The following is a 17,994-nucleotide window of genomic DNA, read 5'->3' as shown; positions in this document are numbered from 1 at the left end:
GAAATCAAGTGAGCGGAACCGAAACAAAATCAAAATCCGGATTAGACCAACCCTAATGGAAGAACCATAGATTACTTGGTAAGAGCGTAGTAACAGAGGCAATTTAATTGTATTAATCACTATATACATGTGTTTATCACTCAAGCTGTTTCTCTGCTTATATGATTTTTGATTCACTCCTTGTTCTTGGAAGATCGGTCTTTTCTCTGGCCACCAAGAATACGTGAAATCTGCAATCCTCTGCTAAATGCTTGGTTAAAGAGCATTCTTGTCTGAAACTCAGACACAAATGGGAACCAAGCCAAGAACGCTACCGGAGTGAACAAAAGCAAACCCATGAGAATCTCACAAAAGCAAACCCATGAGAATCTCATAGCCTCGAGCCAGCGTCCTAACCGATGACCAGAATCCTAGCCGTTGAATCAGAGGCTAAATTTGCGATGAGAACACAAAAGACATCTTCAAAACAATTTGGAGTTTATGGAGCAATGAGAACTTACGAGCAATGAGAACTTACGAGTAACATTCCCCAACCGGTTGGCATGAAAGCGAGCATACAAAGGAAGATGTCCTTGGGTGTTAAAAGACGAAGAGCTATGAAAGTAATGAGAATTCCAAGAAATGTGAGGAACACAAAACCCTTGATGATCCTGAAGAGAAGCTGGAAGTTTGTGCTGAACCGTTGCCTTCCCATACCCAGACCCTGTGATTAGTTACATTCAGTTTAGTAACCGCTGGATCCAGCATTAAACAATCTTGATCGAGCATAAGATTGTTGGTATCATATACCTAAAAAACTCAAAATGTAAATGAATGTTTATGGTACCTTCACAATGAGTAAAATGAATAAGATCACGAACCATGAAGCTCCGTAAATCTGTGAAACATCGAGAATCAATTTATCAAAAAACCAAGAGATTTCGTAAATGAGTAACATGAGATGGGTAAGATCTCTCACCCACAAACTTTGATTTTCCTGTTTAAAGGTGCTCAGTTGATACACCAGTCCGTACTGAAAGATGAAGAAGCGTAAAGCCAAAACAATCTCGAGGATGATACCACGTTTTCCCGAATGTCGAAGATGTCCTATTTCCTTCTCCCACCAAGACTCCCAACTCTTCTCCGGAGGAACACCAATTCCCCCTCGGTTATATATCCATTTATTCCAATCTGTCCAATCATCTACAATCTTTTGCCACTCAAAACCAGAGGGATTGAATAAGAAAGGAGCAAACAGCCAAGTCACCACCATGAACCATATCGAAACAGTAATCAGAATATATGTAACAACGCCTCTATAGGCGTGGCCAAATATCTGATACACTAGCAGGAGAATCATCAGCTCAATACCCTTCACGAAATGACTGCGCGAGTAGAACCTGTAATTTTCAGCAAATTTGGCGTGGAACACCACAAAGCCACGCCCTGTGCCTCTGTATTCCGCGCCTCCATGAAACAATGTTCGACCGTAGTAATGTGTTTTTGTCCCCAGTTGGAACGTGAAAAACACGGAAGCCAGTTGTAACTGCATCAGTACAAAATCAATTAGGGCGTTATGGAATCCCCTCTCAAGGCCTATCTCCATCATCATAGGTAAGGCCATCAAGAAACCAATCTGCACAAATGATTGAGAAGCAAGTGCAGCTTGAAGAGGCATGTTGGATCGAAAAGCTTTCTGGTTGCTCAATCCTTCTTCAAGACCACTAAGAACGAGATACAGCCGGCCATATAGAAATACATAGACCGTAAGCACGGTTAACTGTAAGAAAGACACAGAAAATGTTTCAGACTGAGATAAACTTCCCATGTATCATACTGATTGTGAGATGAGATAAAGAAAAAGGAATATGATCTACCATGGTACTGAAGTAGAACCCAATTGTAGTGAAATAACAAGAAAGCATACGGAAGAAATCAAATCGGTGCCCCAGCCTATATAGGTCACGGCTTAGAGTTTGCTCCCCATTTCCGTTAGCGATCTTTGCCTCAAACATTGAAATCTGGTTGAGTCCTACATCTCTACCTTTACCAACTTGTATGTATTCATGATGAGTCACATTGCCTTCACGAAGAGTAGAGTTGAAACCTGAAAATAGCGAAGGTATGAGAAAACAAAATAAAAACGTATGGAAACAGATCATAATATGTGTCATCGGAGAAAAGGCATTGAAGCAAGTACCTGCAAATATGTCTTCACTTAGATTGATAACTTTAGAAGCTTTGCAGACACCACCTCTGGTAAGGTGAAACAGTCGATCAAAAACATCTGGATGACCGTAATGGAATCGTACCCTGGAGGAGTCGAAATGAAAGTTACAAATCCAGGTCTCCCTTCATAGGATTCCTAAACGAGATGTAGAAAAACTTACTTCAAGGGGCTAGCTAGCACCCTCTGCCCAATAGTAACAAAGCTGTTTTCCTGATTCGACATAAACCATGCAAGAGAAGAAACACTGCCACAAGAAACGAGACAAGTAGGATATCATTTTGTGCACCAAAAACAAATGGACTGTCTAAATGGCAGTACAAGATCGCACTGTTTTACCTTCCCGTGAAAATATGCTCTCTAAGTCCAAGTATTGTAGGGGTTCTTACACCTCCATGCTTAACAAGAAATTCTTGAAGCAAGTTCCTCATTTTGAAAGCTTCCTCCATGTAATTGTCCTGTTTATCGGATGTTTGAATCAACATTTTAACTACAAGCATAATGAGATTAACCCGGATATTCAGCCCAGACAAAATGAAAAATTGGTAGGCGCACCTGGTTCATGTCTATTGTCTGTAACCCTTCTCCACGAGTAAAAATGATAGAATGGTTTTGATTCTCCGGCTTTCCCTCTCCTAGTATTGCAGGTCCTGGTAGCTTAATCCGGTATATGACCTGCAGGAAGAAATATAAACTTAAATCTCCAAAACTAGGACAACGATATGGCCACAAATGAAAAAAGAGAAGACACACACACAAAAAAAACAGCCACAAGAAAATAGATTGAAAACTCCTTATATGCTTATACTCTAGAGCCTCACTTACAGAAAAAATTGAACACCAAAGTTAAAAGTGTTCTAGAGCATTATTTTAAATTTTGTACCTGGTCTAGTGTTTGCACAGATTCAGAAGAATCCATAGATTTGGTCTGCGGAGCAGCTTTGACAAGGGCTGAGTAATAAATTTTTTCGTCTGCCCCTTTATAGCTTTCTTTCTGTGTTTGCTCAACCTCATCAATATAAGCAACACGTAGAGATGGGTACCTGTCACAGAGAAATAGTACGGTTAACTAATGCATATAAGAAAGACATAACAGATCTGTTGAAGAATTATGATGAGAGAAGACATACGTAGTCATAAGCCTCAATATGTCTTTAGCACGTTGGTCACCAGATCTCTTCTGAATACTGTATTGTTGGCATGAAACCACAAAGGTGAATTTCATGTCAGCAAGTGCTTGACACTGAGCCCAGAGTGACGTTCCGCTCTTTGATGCGTCTTCACTAGTTAACTCGAGAGCCTTGTACCCTTTCATTAATTCTTAAAACAAAACAAAAGCAGTTTTAGGTGTTTTCACATTTTCTATAAATAAAAGATAATCATAACAATGCTTGGTAAGCACCTTCATCCTTTGCCATATCAAGGAAGGCCTGGAGCTCCAAAGCCTTTCGGTAATACATCATGCCTCGCACTGGTTGATCAAAATCAGAAAAATCCTACAGCTAAAACGTGAAGCAGAGTTTCTTTGAGAAAGGAAGTGAAAAGCTACATACCAGTTTTGGTCAGTGTTTGGCCTCTGTAAGATGCCCACAGACGAAGTTCCTCTTCCAACTCTTCTCTTGCTCTGAGTTCTTCTTCGCTGCCACATTTAACGCGTTCCAAAAAGTTTGTCCACTCATCTGAGGTAAACCACCGACTCAGTTTATGGAATAGAAATCCAGAGGACAATAATAGTAGTGGCACAAGACTATTTGGAAACAGAAGAAAAAGTGAAACCTGGAAAGATCTTCTGCAAGTAAAAGAGTATAGAGACTCCATCTTCATTTTGCTGCTCCAAACCAAAAATGGAGAAAAGAACATCCTCTGAATAGTATGGTGTTAGGACCCTATGGAAAAGCAAAAAAAGCAAAGATAATAAGATGTTGTATGGCTATTAGAATTTGTACTCCCTCACTGCTCGTAGGAAAGATGGAATTAAGAGGCAAATAAAAAGATTTATCATATAACTGCAATGGAGTTTCTTGCAAATTGAAAAGGAATGGAACTTACGAAAAGGAAAGCATGTTGCGGATTTTGGGGGCATCAGGCATTTCCATGAATAATGAATTTGAAAAGAAAGTAAGACGCCTTCGAGCTTCCAAGTTGGATGGCACATCCATAGCCGACTCTTTGACAGTTAGTAAAAGATGAAGCCTTTTGATCTGCACAATGAAAACGTAAGGAGATAGATAACTTAGAAGGTCCTCAGGCAAAAGAGATCGAATGCACCAGTATTGCAGAAACATGAATGAAGCAAATAGATGAATTTTAAAGAGGAGACTTGCTTTTTCTTTCCAGGCTTCTGTTTGAGAGTACACTGGGAATCGAAGTTGGCTGAAATATTTGCGCTGCTGATGAAGAGGAGTCATTACGTCGTACTTGACATAAGTTCCATTGTGAGTTGACTCCAGCATGCTATGGAACGAAAACTCTAAATGAGTATGCTTCAAACAATATTGATCGAACCATTCAGCAGAAAGCATATCTCAGGTGATCTTACCTTGGGACCTCTTCCTCCATTATGTCTCTTGTCACCACTTCTAACATGTTCAGCAAGACGATAACAATTTGGTCCTTGTCCTCCTCTCTGTTTTGCATCTGTGGCAAGTAGACTCAGCTCAGTTATTTTCTTGAATTCATGCTACAGTTGCAGAGGTGTTCAACATGGTAAGGCTACAAGACTTACCAGATATTCGATTAGTCGAACAAACTGACCATACAGATCGGGAAGAGCACTCAAGTTCAAGTCCTTTATTAGTGTTTCTTTCTCTATATGTTCATCAATCCTGGAGAATATTTCGTTTATGACCCTGCACAAGAAAAACAAATTAGTAAATTGAAATGTATTTTCTGAGTTAAAACACAAGTAAAATTTGTGAAGAATTCCAAACTTACTGTCCTTCTCGTTCTCCAACAACCAAAAAGTTTATGAGATTTTTAAAAGAGGCGTAGCACTCTCTAACTGCACAAGTCATGTAACTGTCGACACTCAGTCTCTTGGTCAATTCACGGTCTTTTCCATTGCTATCTTTTGCCATATCCAAAGCTATTGGGATCTACCACATTTAGCAATACATAATTAAAATAACACCAAAAAGCCAACCTAAGATCATAGTAAAGACAAAGATAAAAATACTCACCTTACTAGCCAGCAGAAAAGGTGGCCAGCGGATAATATCCAGATCACGGTCAGCCCAATATGGCACAAGCAGGAGTTCCATTTCCCTGCATACAAATGACTGTTATAACTGAACTCTTCTCCGATTAAAAGGATTTAAAATCATCTAGATTAAAATAAAGATGAATATTCAAAGGCACACTCAACCTATTGCTAATCAAATCCTCCTCTCGGAAACTACTGATTATTTTGTTCCACATCTGAGCAAATCGTGCGGCCTCCTTGTCTTTACTAGATGGAACCTGCAATTACCAAAATATGACACAACTTTAAATGGAGCTCTATCCAAAAAAATAATTGAGAGAACAAACATTTGTTTACTAAATATTGTTCTGTGTCATATGTTTTATTACTGGTATAAGAGAAGTATCCGGACCTGATCGAACTTGCGAGAGAAGGTCGCCATAATCCCCTTTTTCTTTGGAGGTTCGGTCTTCTCACTCGGAATCAAGCAAGCATTAAAGGCCTCTGGTAAGGACTGAAATCTAGACCTCAACATTCCTAGTGTTCGGATCTGCAAATGAAATAAGCTTCTTTTCAGACATTATCTTGCCGGGAAAGTGAAGAAGTGAGGGTATGCCTCTTGATCATGAACAAACTAAGTTTGTAAGGAAAGCAAGTATGAACCTCTCCAAGACGTCGAAAAGCTCCATTTAAACCTCCCACCAGAGTTGAAACTATAGCATACCATATTTGAGTGTCCATGAAATAAACCTGCATATGTAAGTTAGCATAGATAGGGGAGAGCAAAAAAAGGAAGCATACGGCAACGAAAGATGTGCCGACTCACAAGAATAACAGGTGACCAGAGAGCGATCACCACACCCATATTACTCTTGGCTGAAAACAAGAAACAAAAAAAACAAAAAAGCAAAACCATCTAGATTATTCAGTAAAAACTCATTATACAATGAGATAATACCTACATGCTATTAAGCATTACCGTGAGGGAAAAACTCGTGCCAGCGGTAGACTGATATATGAACTCGCATAATGTCTTTGGTTGGTTTAACAAGAGGCTTAATCTGCTTTGAAGATGGAAAGTATGAGAAACAAGTATATTTAACAATGTCACTAGAATTTCTCAGTGGTTGTTAGTGAAGAATGCCTTTAGCTTTTAAATTGTCCTTACATATTTCTCTAATTATACTACAAAACGACACATTGAATATATGTGAAATTGCGGTACCTCTGCATAAAAACTGAATGCAAGCTTTGATATTAGAAGTACAACCCAGAACATCGTGTACCTAGATATCATCCACAAAACCTTGTTAAGCAGTGTGGTAAGAACAATCAAAATTTCAACAGCCATAGCATGCAAGTTTTACACTCTTACTTGAAAAGTGACAATGCACTCTCATGCATACCCCTCCCTATATAGAGTCTCGGCTGTAACACCAAAAATAAAGATTAGTCACCTTCATAATTAGCATTCATGGACTGGCGATTTATCAAGATAGGATATATGTATAAAATACCTGAGACCACCACATCATCAGCATCACTATTTTAAAGTCAGACCTTTCAAGATAACGTCGGATGAATGGGAATGCAAAGAGCAGCGTAGAGAGCATATTTGGGGACAAGTAGATAAGAATGACCATAATGAAAAAGGAAGGTGAGGAATTTTGGTGTCCCCCAAACCAGTTCTTTATGGTCTGCGCAAAACCAGAAGGGGTCCTCCAGCTGTATGCGTAAGTTAGTGGCATGAGAATCACCCATATTGCAGCTGCAACTGCCTTGAAGATAAATCTGAGTTTCACATGGAATGACATACTATGTCTTGATTTCCAGCTTAGAGCTATATCAAGGACAGCTGAAAGTTGCAAACATTCAGAGAACGGTAAGAAATGATTTCCCATCACTTACAACATGAAGACATAATTGGAAGAAACCACACAACAAATAATTCTTCGTGACAAATAAGACTGCAGGCAAACATCATAAATTGTGAAATTATAGAGAAGTGTACAACAGTTATTCCTACTCATTTCACATCAACTCTTCATAAAAATTCAACATGTTATGGAGAGAAGACAACATGTGGAAAATGTGTTCCATCTCTGCATAGGCCGAAGGTATTAGGACTTTTATGATAGGGACACAATATTTTCTTACATAAATATTAAAGTGGTTTAAAAATAATCAATGCAAAGAGCAAAGCAAGAAATAGATGTATAAGGTACATAGCTATGAATGAGATGAAAAAATAAATAACTGCATGTAAGTTGACGAATCATCACCTTGTGCAAGCTTTAATATAGCTGCCGTAATGAAGATGCTCAAAACCTTTAGGAAGACATCACCTTGAAAGATGCCGCTCAAATCCCCAGATCCATTCCAAGCAATTATAATCATTGCCTTAAAAAGATATAATAAATACATCAAATTACATGACAGGTCAAGAAAATACAAGTTTGGAAATGACTTTAAAAAAAACTAGCCATACCTGCAAACATAGGATATAGAAACTCCACATTCTATCGAAACTTCTAAATATATGCCAGAAGGAACGTATCTCAACAAAATTGACTTTGCCCATCCATCGATCTCCAGTTTTTGGTTTATTCTGCAGCATTGTGAACATCAACCATGAAATTCTAGATACACAAAACTTTAGGAAAGTAAATGGAACACTTCTGTCTAACGTTTATCATGACTTGTTAAATTACAATTTGAAGTTCAAAAAGTTGTATGTTCCTTTAACAGACATTATGAACAGTTTAAGCTAGTTGATCGAACTTTAGTTTGATATTAAACACTTACTTAACAAATTTATGTTCCATAAGACATGAAGTGGCAAACAGTTTTGTAAAAAAACGACCATCAATTAGTTTCTTCTACACATACCTCACTTCTGTCAAGTCGAAGTTCTTCGGCTGTCTGACAAAAGAAATCAGCATCAGCTCGCATAGGCCACCCTAACCGAAAGCACCGAACAGACCTACAAGTTAATGACATGGAGATCCATCATGAAGAAATGTAAAAGACGGGTATTTCCAGTATGTTACAAGATGATCAACTACATTGTACCAAAAGTATTCATTCAAGTCGTCATAGTTTCTCCACTCAGAATGCTTCGATTTTCCTCCTCTACTTCTCTTTGCTTCCTATTGTACACCAATACGAAGATAAAAAAATTGAGGAATTGGATCGGAGGAAAGCTAAAGAAGACAAAATTATCAAGACTGAAAAACTGAAGCAACCAACCTTTGCTATTGTCTTGTATATAGGAGTTACTACTTTTTGCAGGAAAGCTTCTTCTTCACCACCATATGCCGGTTTAATATGCTCCCCTGTCATTGGACTAACACTCCCAGCCAACATCCCATATAACTCAAAAGCCATCTGAACAAATTCGGAAAATCAAATTAAACTCGGAGTTAGACACAAGTAGCAAAATACTCCTACTCTAAATAGAAATAAGCATTACTAAGTCCTTGCACTGGTTTATTGCCTCATCACTGTATAAAATGTTTGGAGTTCTTCAAATTTTACTAGTCGATTAGTAGGTATTAGCCAAGATCACTATTTGATCACACAGTGCCCTTCTCTAAATTGAACTGATATTTATAGAGAAGGATACACCATATAGTTACATAAGATAGATAGGGAAGACTGATTTTTTCACATACATGGTGATATATATAGCAAAGGCATTCTGGCAAAAATCTCAGGTTTGCAGCTTCTCCCCATATTAAAAGATAAAGTCCCATATAGAGAAGTTTCCGCTGCTGAACCTCTTGTTGAATCGTCGGCAACCTAAAAGCGGGAAAACGAGAGATAACTAAGCACGAGGGGTATAATATCCAACGTATGTACTACATCTGTTTCTATATTCCTAAAAAAGAACAAATAAAGTCTCAAAATGAGGTGTTACAAGGAGGTGCCTCACCAAAGGCTGCTCTTCCGACCCAAATACATGCACCACTTTTTGTAGTTTTTAAAAAGTTTCTTCATCACTATAGTCAATGCGCGATCATCCAGCTAAAGGAAGAAATTGTAATTTAGGCCGTTAGTGCAGATACAGAGGACTAGACGAGCAAGAAAACATCATATCCAAGTTAAAAATAATACATACCCTTGGTTGTTGTTCAGGTCTCGGAAACTGTCGAATGTGGACATTAGCAAGTAACAAAATCAAGTGCTCTCTCTGATTTGAAACATTATCTTTCTGCCATTTTAAAGGATTGGGTTACAATCAGCACATGGAGAATATCTCAATCAAGTAAATCAAAACAGGATATTTGCTAGCATCACCTGGAAACCAAACATAGTTTGAAGCCAGTCTAGCATGTCTTCATCGAGTTTCTTCTTGTGACCAGCTGGCCATGGTAAACCCCTAGTGTTACGAAGGGCGATTACTGTAGCTTGTATCTGCAGAACAGTATGCAGATATTTATTTCCTGTCTCAAAAGACAAGTAAACATAAAATTGAAACAGTAAATGGAATGTTTGGTTAACCTCAGGAAATCTCATTATAGCCTGATTTTGACTATCAGGATCAAGGGGAAGAATGTTGTAAGGAACATAGATTTGGCTTTTTTCTTCCACCTTTGTGTGCGCCTCCAGAATCTACCAGCAAGAAAAAGGATGAACAGAACCTAGTGAGCCAATAATTCAGTAACCCGGTTCATGAGTATATCAAAAGTTTCACGAAACCATGGGATGAGATCAGAAGTAAGAGACTTAAATACTACAAGATATAATCTACAATCAGCTTCACCTCATCAGCGACTTCCACATCTTCTGTCTGATTAACAGCTTTTAAGACTTCAAAGAGAACAGCAGCAGTTTGATATGCCTTTGTAAGTTGAGCACTACAAGTAAAATAACTTTGTATTATAAAGGAGAAACACCGAAAGACAGATTGCTATAGAGATAAGACAGGGATCTCAACAAACCGGTCAGCTTTGTCAGCGGCGTTTAGCAGAGCTTGGATGTATTTCTTGTAGTAGTGTTGATAGAAACTTTGCATTTCGCGTGCATCACTCTTCTGCCTTCCTGCAAGAGTTGTTTCATTCTCCTGCAAGAGTTTAAGACATAAAGCAAAATGATACATAATCCCCCAGCAAGACAACGGCGTGAAGATGAAAACTCAAGCAGAGTAAATGAAGTAATGATATTCACCCGTTCTAACCGTTGAAGAAGCGCGGTCTTAAACTGGCGAACACCTCGTCCACTTGATGTGGGATCAAGCCTGTGTGCCTTCTCAAACGCATAAAACCGACCTGATAGAAGCATCCATGACGATTTTTTTTCAAGATCATTTAAGATGACCAAATCACATCATGAGGCAATTTTTTTCATTATTTGAACTCACATAAGTAAGCAACACGCGGGTTACTAGCTTCTACTTCATTAGCTACACGAAGGATAGGAGCAATCTCCACAAGAGACGATGGCACCACTTCACTGTCTAACATAGCCTCTCCGAGATTACCAGCAGTTTGAGTCCGCAGAATCCGCCTCTGGGGCGGAGGCGGATCAGGTCCTCTCCTTTGAGCCATGATATTCTAAATCCTACTAAAAATAAACTAAACAAAGAAGCAAATAAAAGAGCTTTTACACCACCATTAACAACAATCTTTGAGAACTAAATATGAACTGAAAAAGAGCAAATCATAAGCTCTTGAAAGAGATTGCAATCAAATAGCAATCCGACAAAAAAGGAAGATGATTTGTTTCACTCCGAAGCAAGATGAGATTCACTCCTATAAAATCGATATCATCAAAAAGAAATGCTAAAAGTTACTTTTTTAGTTAGGCCATACTCAAAAAGTAGCAGAAGATGTGTAAAGCACAAAACTTTATCACGAAACCTAATTACCCAGAATCTTCATTCACAACTATCTTCGATAATCTATAGCGAGACACAAGACAATCCTTATTCTATAAGTAACAAAGGCTTCAGCTTTGGAAGTATCGACTACGATGGAAAATCAACTAGATTATAAGAAGAAAAATCGAAAAATGATACTAATTTTTTAAGTAACTCACTCCGAAACAGACCTAGAAGACGAATCTATGTCTCACTCATAAGAGTTCAGTGAGAAAAACCCAAGTTAAAGTTGTAAACTTTGAATCAGATTCGGATTAGTAAGGCAGATAAAAAAAGGAAAAGCAAAACCCAAAAGCTTGCGAAATCAAAAACCCAGAGATCAATGACCAATCACCTGAAAAGAGAAGCGGAGGACCAAAAGCTACGACGGCTTCAAGTAGAATCAAGAACAAGCGATGGAGGAAGAAGAAGAAGAAGCTATCATCTTCCCCAAAGTAGTAGAACAAGAGAGAGAGAGAGAGAGATTTGGAGATAAAGATGGGGAAAAGCAACGGGAACAAGACAGGCGCCAATGTCTTTGTTACTAAATAATTATGTGTTGGTGAGTCTTCTCAATCAGGAATGTCCACCACATTACCACAACCTCCCTTATTCCAATGTTCTTATGCTTTAATCTTCTTTATAAGATGCGAGGTCCTTCTCCTAATGTCTATTTCTGATTTAACGATCAAATGTTTTTTCACCAACATATATAATTTAGTTTAATACTAATATAAAATCGAAAAATGATAAATATATATATATATATATATACGGTTCCTTTTATCCTCATCGATTAAAAATGGGAACTATATATAATCGGAAGACATGTAAGGTGTTCCATATATTGAAAAATAATACATTGTAGTACATGGAAGACAAACTTAGAAAACCATTGCTTAAAATTGAGGTTTTTTTCTTATCAACTTACATAATCAGAAAACCATAATCTTTTTAATGAATTGTGTTATTATTTTAAAATTTAATATCAAAATAAAAACTTTAATTAGAAGGGACAAAACAAAGTTTGATACAAATGCAGTTGCGGGTGAATCCTTTGCAACGACCGTCAGTGAAACCTTGGCTAATGCATACTTGGCGACATTTCCTCCACTTCATACACATACCCTTCCAGTTCATGCTCTTTGCTTCACACATTTGTTGTCCTTCAACCATCTCTACATCTGTAATTTAATATATTATCATTATTTAATAATAAAAAATTATTATAACCACAAATATAATCAATAATGATGAAATTATTTTGTCGTTACAGCCAATTTTATTTATGGCATCTATTATCCAATGCCTAATATTTCATATATATATTTAATAAAGAGATTGTTTTTTTATTGGTTGATTAGATAATAAATAAATGATATTTTAGTTTAGAAATAAACATCACTTAATCTATGTGCATTCTTCTAAAACATCATTTATAAAAGAACGGAGGGAGTATCATGATATCAATATACAACAGAGAAGAAATAAAAAATTTAGTTTTTATCAAAAAAAAAAAAATTAGAACAAATGTGAGAATAAATCAACTTAGTGTGACATTTGTTACTTGTCAGTCGAGAAAACCAAAAATCAAATTATTTATTATGTTGGATTCACATGTGTGTTTGTTACATGATTAGCAGATTTTAAATTTTAAATATTTATTTTATTTTAATAATGTAGTAGTAACGCTACGTAGTAGTAGTATATGTGAATTATGTAATCACAGTTACTAAATAATTTAAAAATCCACTATAATAACATATCCGATCCAGATGCAATCTGAATTTCACATCTATGACTCGGACCAGTAAAATTATCCAATTAAAGTCGGTTTGATTGCCGGTAACGGGTCACCGGCGAGACCGACAGATATGTTGAGAAAAGACGAAAGAGTTTCATGTTATTTGCTTAGGCTTTTAGCCAAACTAATAAGAGCCGTCTTCACTTTGTCTTTAGTTGTTTTATTTTGAACAAATACTCTCTCCGTTTACCAAAGGTCATTTCTTTCTCTCACTTTGATTAGATTTCTATCTTCCTCCTTTCTCAGAAATTCTCATTCGATCTTGTTGTTAACGATGAGGAGGTGCTTCTCCAAAATTACTGATTGCTACTTGGGTTTCAAGAATTCCAACTTCTTCTTGGTAAATTTCCCAACTTTTCCCTATTTCACTCTGCTACAATGGGTTTCGATTTCTCCACTCAAGTTTGTTGCTTTTTCGAATTGATTTAAGGATTTAAGAGCTGATAAATGTTGATACGAGTTTTACTAGTGAATAATTATATATGTGTGCTGATGTGATTCTCAATGCTTACCATTTTGGGACTGTTTAACAGGTTGGTTCTGAAGTTGGGTCAGGTTCAGTTACAAGAACCATTACTACTACTAGTGAGCGTTCATTTAGCACTAGTTATGCAGCTCATCAAGTTGATCAGACCAAAGACAGTCCTGTCTCTGACATGTTGATTGATTCTTTTGGTCGGTTACATACCTACTTGAGAATATCTTTGACAGAGCGGTGTAACCTCCGGTGTCAGTATTGTATGCCTTCTGAAGGTGTGGAGCTTACTCCTAAGCCCCAGTTGTTGTCACAGTCTGAGATTGTTAGGTTGGCTGGTCTTTTTGTTTCTGCTGGGGTTAACAAGATTCGGTTGACCGGTGGTGAGCCTACCATTAGGAATGATATCGAAGAGATTTGTCTCCAGTTGTCTAGTTTAAAAGGGTTGAAGAATCTGGCTATTACTACCAACGGTATCACTCTTGCGAAAAAGCTACCTAAGCTTCAAGAATGCGGGCTTGATTCGCTAAATATTAGCTTGGATACTTTGGTCCCAGCAAAGTTTGAGTTTCTGACTAGGCGTAAAGGGCACGATAGGGTTATGAAATCGATTGATACTGCTATTGAGCTTGGATACAATCCTGTGAAAGTATGTTTATAATTAATCCCTCCTCATGTTTTCTGTTTGATTGCAGCAGAATGATATTTGATGCTCGATAGTTTTTGCATATTGTCTGTGGTCTTGACAGGTCAATTGTGTTGTCATGAGGGGATTGAATGATGATGAGATTTGTGATTTTGTGGAGTTGACACGCGAGAAGCCAATCAATGTTCGGTTCATCGAGTTTATGCCATTTGATGGAAATGTTTGGAACGTGAAGAAACTTGTGCCTTATGCAGAAGTGATGGATAAAGTGGTAAGGTAGAATTCTCTCAGTGTTTGGCCCTTTTGAGATTAGTCAACCTTTCCTTGAGCATTTTCATGATTGGTTACAGTTGTTATGGTAACAGGTCAAGCGCTTTCCGAGTATAAAACGTATGCAAGATCACCCGACTGAAACAGCTAAGAACTTTACGATCGATGGGCATTGCGGTTCTGTTTCTTTCATCACATCCATGACAGAACACTTCTGTTCTGGCTGCAATAGATTAAGACTTCTTGCAGATGGGAACTTCAAAGTTTGCTTGTTTGGTCCTTCAGAGGTAACTTAAATTTCCAAACTTTTTCGTGGCTGAAAGTCAGTGTTTGATTCAAGTGACCGAAAACATCTACAAGTGTGCAATAACTTTATTACCGGTGAACTTGAGGATTCATGGTTGCTTCTCAATAATTTTTAAAGTGACGTTCATTTTGTTTCGTGCGATGATTTTCTTGTAAACAGGTTAGTTTGAGAGATCCTCTCCGGTCTGGTGCTGATGACGAGGCACTCAGGGAAATTATAGGCGCTGCTGTACGTATTTAGTTGCTTCATCTGATTTTACCAACCGTCACGAAATATTTCCTCCTTTGTGTTTGAGACTTAATAAAATTCACAATGGGTTTCAGGTGAAGAGGAAGAAAGCCGCACACGCTGGAATGCTTGACATTGCCAAAACAGCTAATAGACCAATGATACACATTGGTGGCTAAGCTCCACTGAACGTAAGTTCTTAAAGCCATTGTTTATGATTAACGAGAACCTGCAATCAGTTAATGTTTAAACATAACTAGCAATTAGATAAGCATTAAACCAACAAAATATCTGATTTGTTATGTAACTCATAAAAATTAGAATACTTCGCTTTCTCGAACAAATTGTATAGTCTTTTAATCTTTGTTTCGATTCAAAGGGTTTTGACACTTGATATCGGCGGTAGCAGAGTCTTTGATGCATTGGTCCGTTTAGTGTTTTACGTGACCCATCGCGTTATATTTCTCTTTACAGGTTGGTGAAGTTCCTGAAAATTCACTACAAGGAACGTTTGAGTTTTATAGATAGTAAGAATCTATCCGCTGGTCCCAACTCTGTGACAAACTTTTTTGCAAACAAGAAGACTGAAGTGTGTCTCAAAATGTTTCTTCTCTGTATACGTAACAGACACTAGTACACCACTGTACAGGAACTCAGAACCTTTTCAGTCCAATTACTTTTCTTATTTATGGCACAAAAAAAATCAAATATAAGCTAAAAACACTTATCTATATATTCAGAATTTTTATATCTGAAATTTGATAACAACAACAAATTCACTTGCCATATTAAACAAAGCTAAGTATAAATGTATAATCCTTATATTATTGTATATTAAGAGTTTTGAGATACATGACTTTGTACTCTGCTCTTTTATTAACTCACATAAAAGTAGATATCTTATTAATGCCTTATTCATAATAATATTATTGTATATAGTTTTAGGTAGAAAGAGCACAAGGCTTCCTGCAAACACATTTGTTGTTGAAGAATCCCTTGCATCGACCATCAGGGAAACCTTCGCTAATACATACTCGCTTGCAATTCCTCCATTTCATGCACAACCCCCTATAGTTTAAGCTTTTCGTTTCGCACAGTTGTGGTTGTCCTTCAACAACCATCTTCATACCTATAAGATCATAGATTTTTTATCCAATAAGAATTCAAGTTTATACCCATAAAGTTAATGAATAAGTTTGTCATAAATAATGACTTATGATTAAAAAAAAATAACTAGGAAGAAGTATAAGTATATAACGTATATTTTGGTAGATTTGTTTAGGATTTGTATACCTGGTGCGACAACAAGTATGACTAGGAAGAAGAGAGTAGAGATTAACTGCATAGAGCTCTTCATTTTTTTTTTTCTGATGACTAATTAAGCGAAAGAACTAAGAGAGAACAAATAGAGCTCTTGGTATTGGAATTAACTTGTAAGAAATAATGTGAAGAGGTTTGCATTTTATAGTAAACAGAAGTATGAAGCTTTGGTAAAATATCAACATACATTATTTATGAATGTGAGGATGAGAACAACAAAAACATGTGGAATCAAATCTGAATTTTTTTTACACCAAAAAAACTGATATTATATATATATATATATATATATATATATATATGAGATTATGTTCTTTATATATATCTTGATCTAGTAAAAGGGATAGATACCATTTAATAATTTTCTTACAGAAAAATTATTCCACATCACATTTCTATTTTTTACTTACAAATTACATTTAATAAATTTACTATTATTCTTTATTTTATTTTATTTTATTTTTTTGTCAACATTCTTTATTTCTTCTGAAATAGAAATTTCAATTTTTTTTTAATATATTGAAAATTTTATAACATAAATAAATTATGTTTCAATATTAATCATATTTACAAGTAACATGTTATATTTAAAAATTCTCAAATCCAATGTATTTTTTTTTTCCTTCTAAAAACTTTCATTAGGCAATTGGTATTACAAGAAGTACAAGACCATTACAAAACTTCATAAAACAATTTATTACATAAGCAAAATTATGTGCCATATATTGAAGATGACGAAAGTGAAAAAGTGAATTTGACGATGCTTCCTTTCGATAAGCCTTACTCGCTAACATGATAAACACGTTATGTTCCTTCTTCATAAGCCATCCTACTCGAATGTGATATGTATGCCGTATTGGCATTCTTTGTTTGAAACTCCACATCACATGTAAAAAGCCCGTTGTTCCTAGAATAAGTTTTGAAATCCCGACAATCCGATACCAATTAGTCCGTATCGGTGTCATAGTGCACATTAGAAAGTTTGGCTTGGTACTAGTGTAATCCCATCTTATTATACATCTCAAACCAAAGACGTCGTTGAAGAGCTTCACGACAAATGTCTCCGATGTGATTCCGGGATTCCATATGCGTCGAGGGCCGCAAATTTGCATTAAGAAGCCGTCGGCAACTATTGTCACCAAACCGAGAAGGTCGGGCATACCCAAAAAAAACACCGTGAATGAACCATATCATCATCGCACGGACAATTACGCCTCTGTGAAGAGGAAAGAAAACCCTGAGAGCGAGAATCGAAGTGGCATCGGCTATCAATGTGGAGACCCAAAATTGAGACAAACCCAACCATGGATTTGTTAACAAAGGCATCATCATATCCGGATCGCCATGTCCTACGCTACCAGACAACCCCATCACCGAAAAACCATCTCTTACTTTGCCACATGAAGCCATTTCGTCTGCGAGAAGAAGCCAAGCAATAGTAATTGGTGATTTGGTGATAATCACACAAGTAAACACGTCTCTGATTGAGATTTTATTTAGAAACTTAAAACTACAAACGAAACAAAAATAGAAAAGAAAGTACGGCCGACGCTGGACTCAACGCCGGCCGGAGAAGATAATGAAAAGTTGTTTTTGTAAAAAGTCGCCTTCTTGATCGCTTTGGGAGAGAAACGGTTGATCAGATTTTGTTTTTATTTTCTCAAATCCAATGTATAACGAGATTATTTTCCATGTAA

The 17,994-nt window shown here is 36.8% G+C and overlaps 4 protein-coding genes and 1 pseudogene across 5 annotated transcripts; 1 reads left to right on the top strand and 4 right to left on the bottom strand.

Annotated features, from left to right (window-relative positions):
• Positions 1-41: 41 nt before the first annotated feature.
• Positions 42-11,841, bottom strand: LOC9315423 (callose synthase 2). The gene is given in 44 exon segments (XM_021027297.1): positions 42-371; positions 373-429; positions 497-703; positions 827-877; positions 959-1,759; positions 1,857-2,086; positions 2,180-2,292; positions 2,370-2,453; positions 2,546-2,664; positions 2,762-2,881; positions 3,090-3,249; positions 3,337-3,526; positions 3,609-3,677; positions 3,760-3,885; positions 3,983-4,092; positions 4,256-4,407; positions 4,531-4,660; positions 4,746-4,843; positions 4,932-5,055; positions 5,141-5,301; positions 5,386-5,470; positions 5,571-5,665; positions 5,800-5,937; positions 6,051-6,137; positions 6,214-6,263; positions 6,367-6,448; positions 6,613-6,673; positions 6,763-6,815; positions 6,905-7,242; positions 7,670-7,787; positions 7,876-7,995; positions 8,277-8,370; positions 8,460-8,536; positions 8,637-8,774; positions 9,062-9,188; positions 9,322-9,413; positions 9,508-9,600; positions 9,687-9,803; positions 9,891-10,001; positions 10,153-10,246; positions 10,331-10,452; positions 10,557-10,657; positions 10,750-10,963; positions 11,603-11,841. Coding segments are annotated over 43 exon segments (5,880 nt in total). The 5' UTR covers positions 10,937-10,963; positions 11,603-11,841; the 3' UTR covers positions 42-173.
• A 408-nt stretch (positions 11,842-12,249) lies between these two features.
• LOC9317274 (defensin-like protein 7) lies at positions 12,250-13,251 on the bottom strand. Its single transcript, XM_002879309.2, has 2 exons — positions 13,242-13,251; positions 12,250-12,431 (listed from the first exon to the last, which is right to left on the bottom strand). The coding sequence occupies exons 1-2, from the start codon at positions 13,249-13,251 to the stop codon at positions 12,250-12,252; spliced, it is 192 nt and encodes a 63-aa protein (XP_002879355.2).
• On the top strand, positions 13,076-15,698 carry LOC9315422 (GTP 3',8-cyclase, mitochondrial). 2 transcript variants are annotated; one of them, XM_021029612.1, is made up of 7 exons: positions 13,076-13,395; positions 13,583-14,175; positions 14,276-14,443; positions 14,538-14,729; positions 14,909-14,977; positions 15,073-15,168; positions 15,452-15,698. In XM_021029612.1, exons 1-6 carry the CDS (start codon positions 13,326-13,328, stop codon positions 15,154-15,156), a joined length of 1,176 nt encoding a protein of 391 aa, XP_020885271.1. In that variant the 5' UTR covers positions 13,076-13,325; the 3' UTR covers positions 15,157-15,168; positions 15,452-15,698. The 2 variants fall into 2 exon arrangements, with proteins under 2 accessions (XP_020885271.1, XP_020885272.1); XM_021029613.1 differs by having other exon boundaries at positions 13,079-13,391; positions 13,585-14,175.
• Positions 15,699-15,784: 86 nt separating this feature from the next.
• LOC9315421 (putative defensin-like protein 9) lies at positions 15,785-16,534 on the bottom strand. Its single transcript, XM_002879308.2, has 2 exons — positions 16,271-16,534; positions 15,785-16,106 (listed from the first exon to the last, which is right to left on the bottom strand). The coding sequence occupies exons 1-2, from the start codon at positions 16,332-16,334 to the stop codon at positions 15,919-15,921; spliced, it is 252 nt and encodes an 83-aa protein (XP_002879354.1). The 5' UTR covers positions 16,335-16,534; the 3' UTR covers positions 15,785-15,918.
• Positions 16,535-16,935: 401 nt separating this feature from the next.
• Positions 16,936-17,994, bottom strand: LOC9315420 (annotated as a pseudogene).

Source organism: Arabidopsis lyrata (genome assembly GCF_000004255.2).
Source record: "Arabidopsis lyrata subsp. lyrata unplaced genomic scaffold ARALYscaffold_4, whole genome shotgun sequence".
Taxonomy (NCBI): Eukaryota; Viridiplantae; Streptophyta; class Magnoliopsida; order Brassicales; family Brassicaceae; genus Arabidopsis; species Arabidopsis lyrata.
Note: the sequence above shows the minus strand (reverse complement) of the source record. Positions and strands in the feature narration are given on the sequence as shown.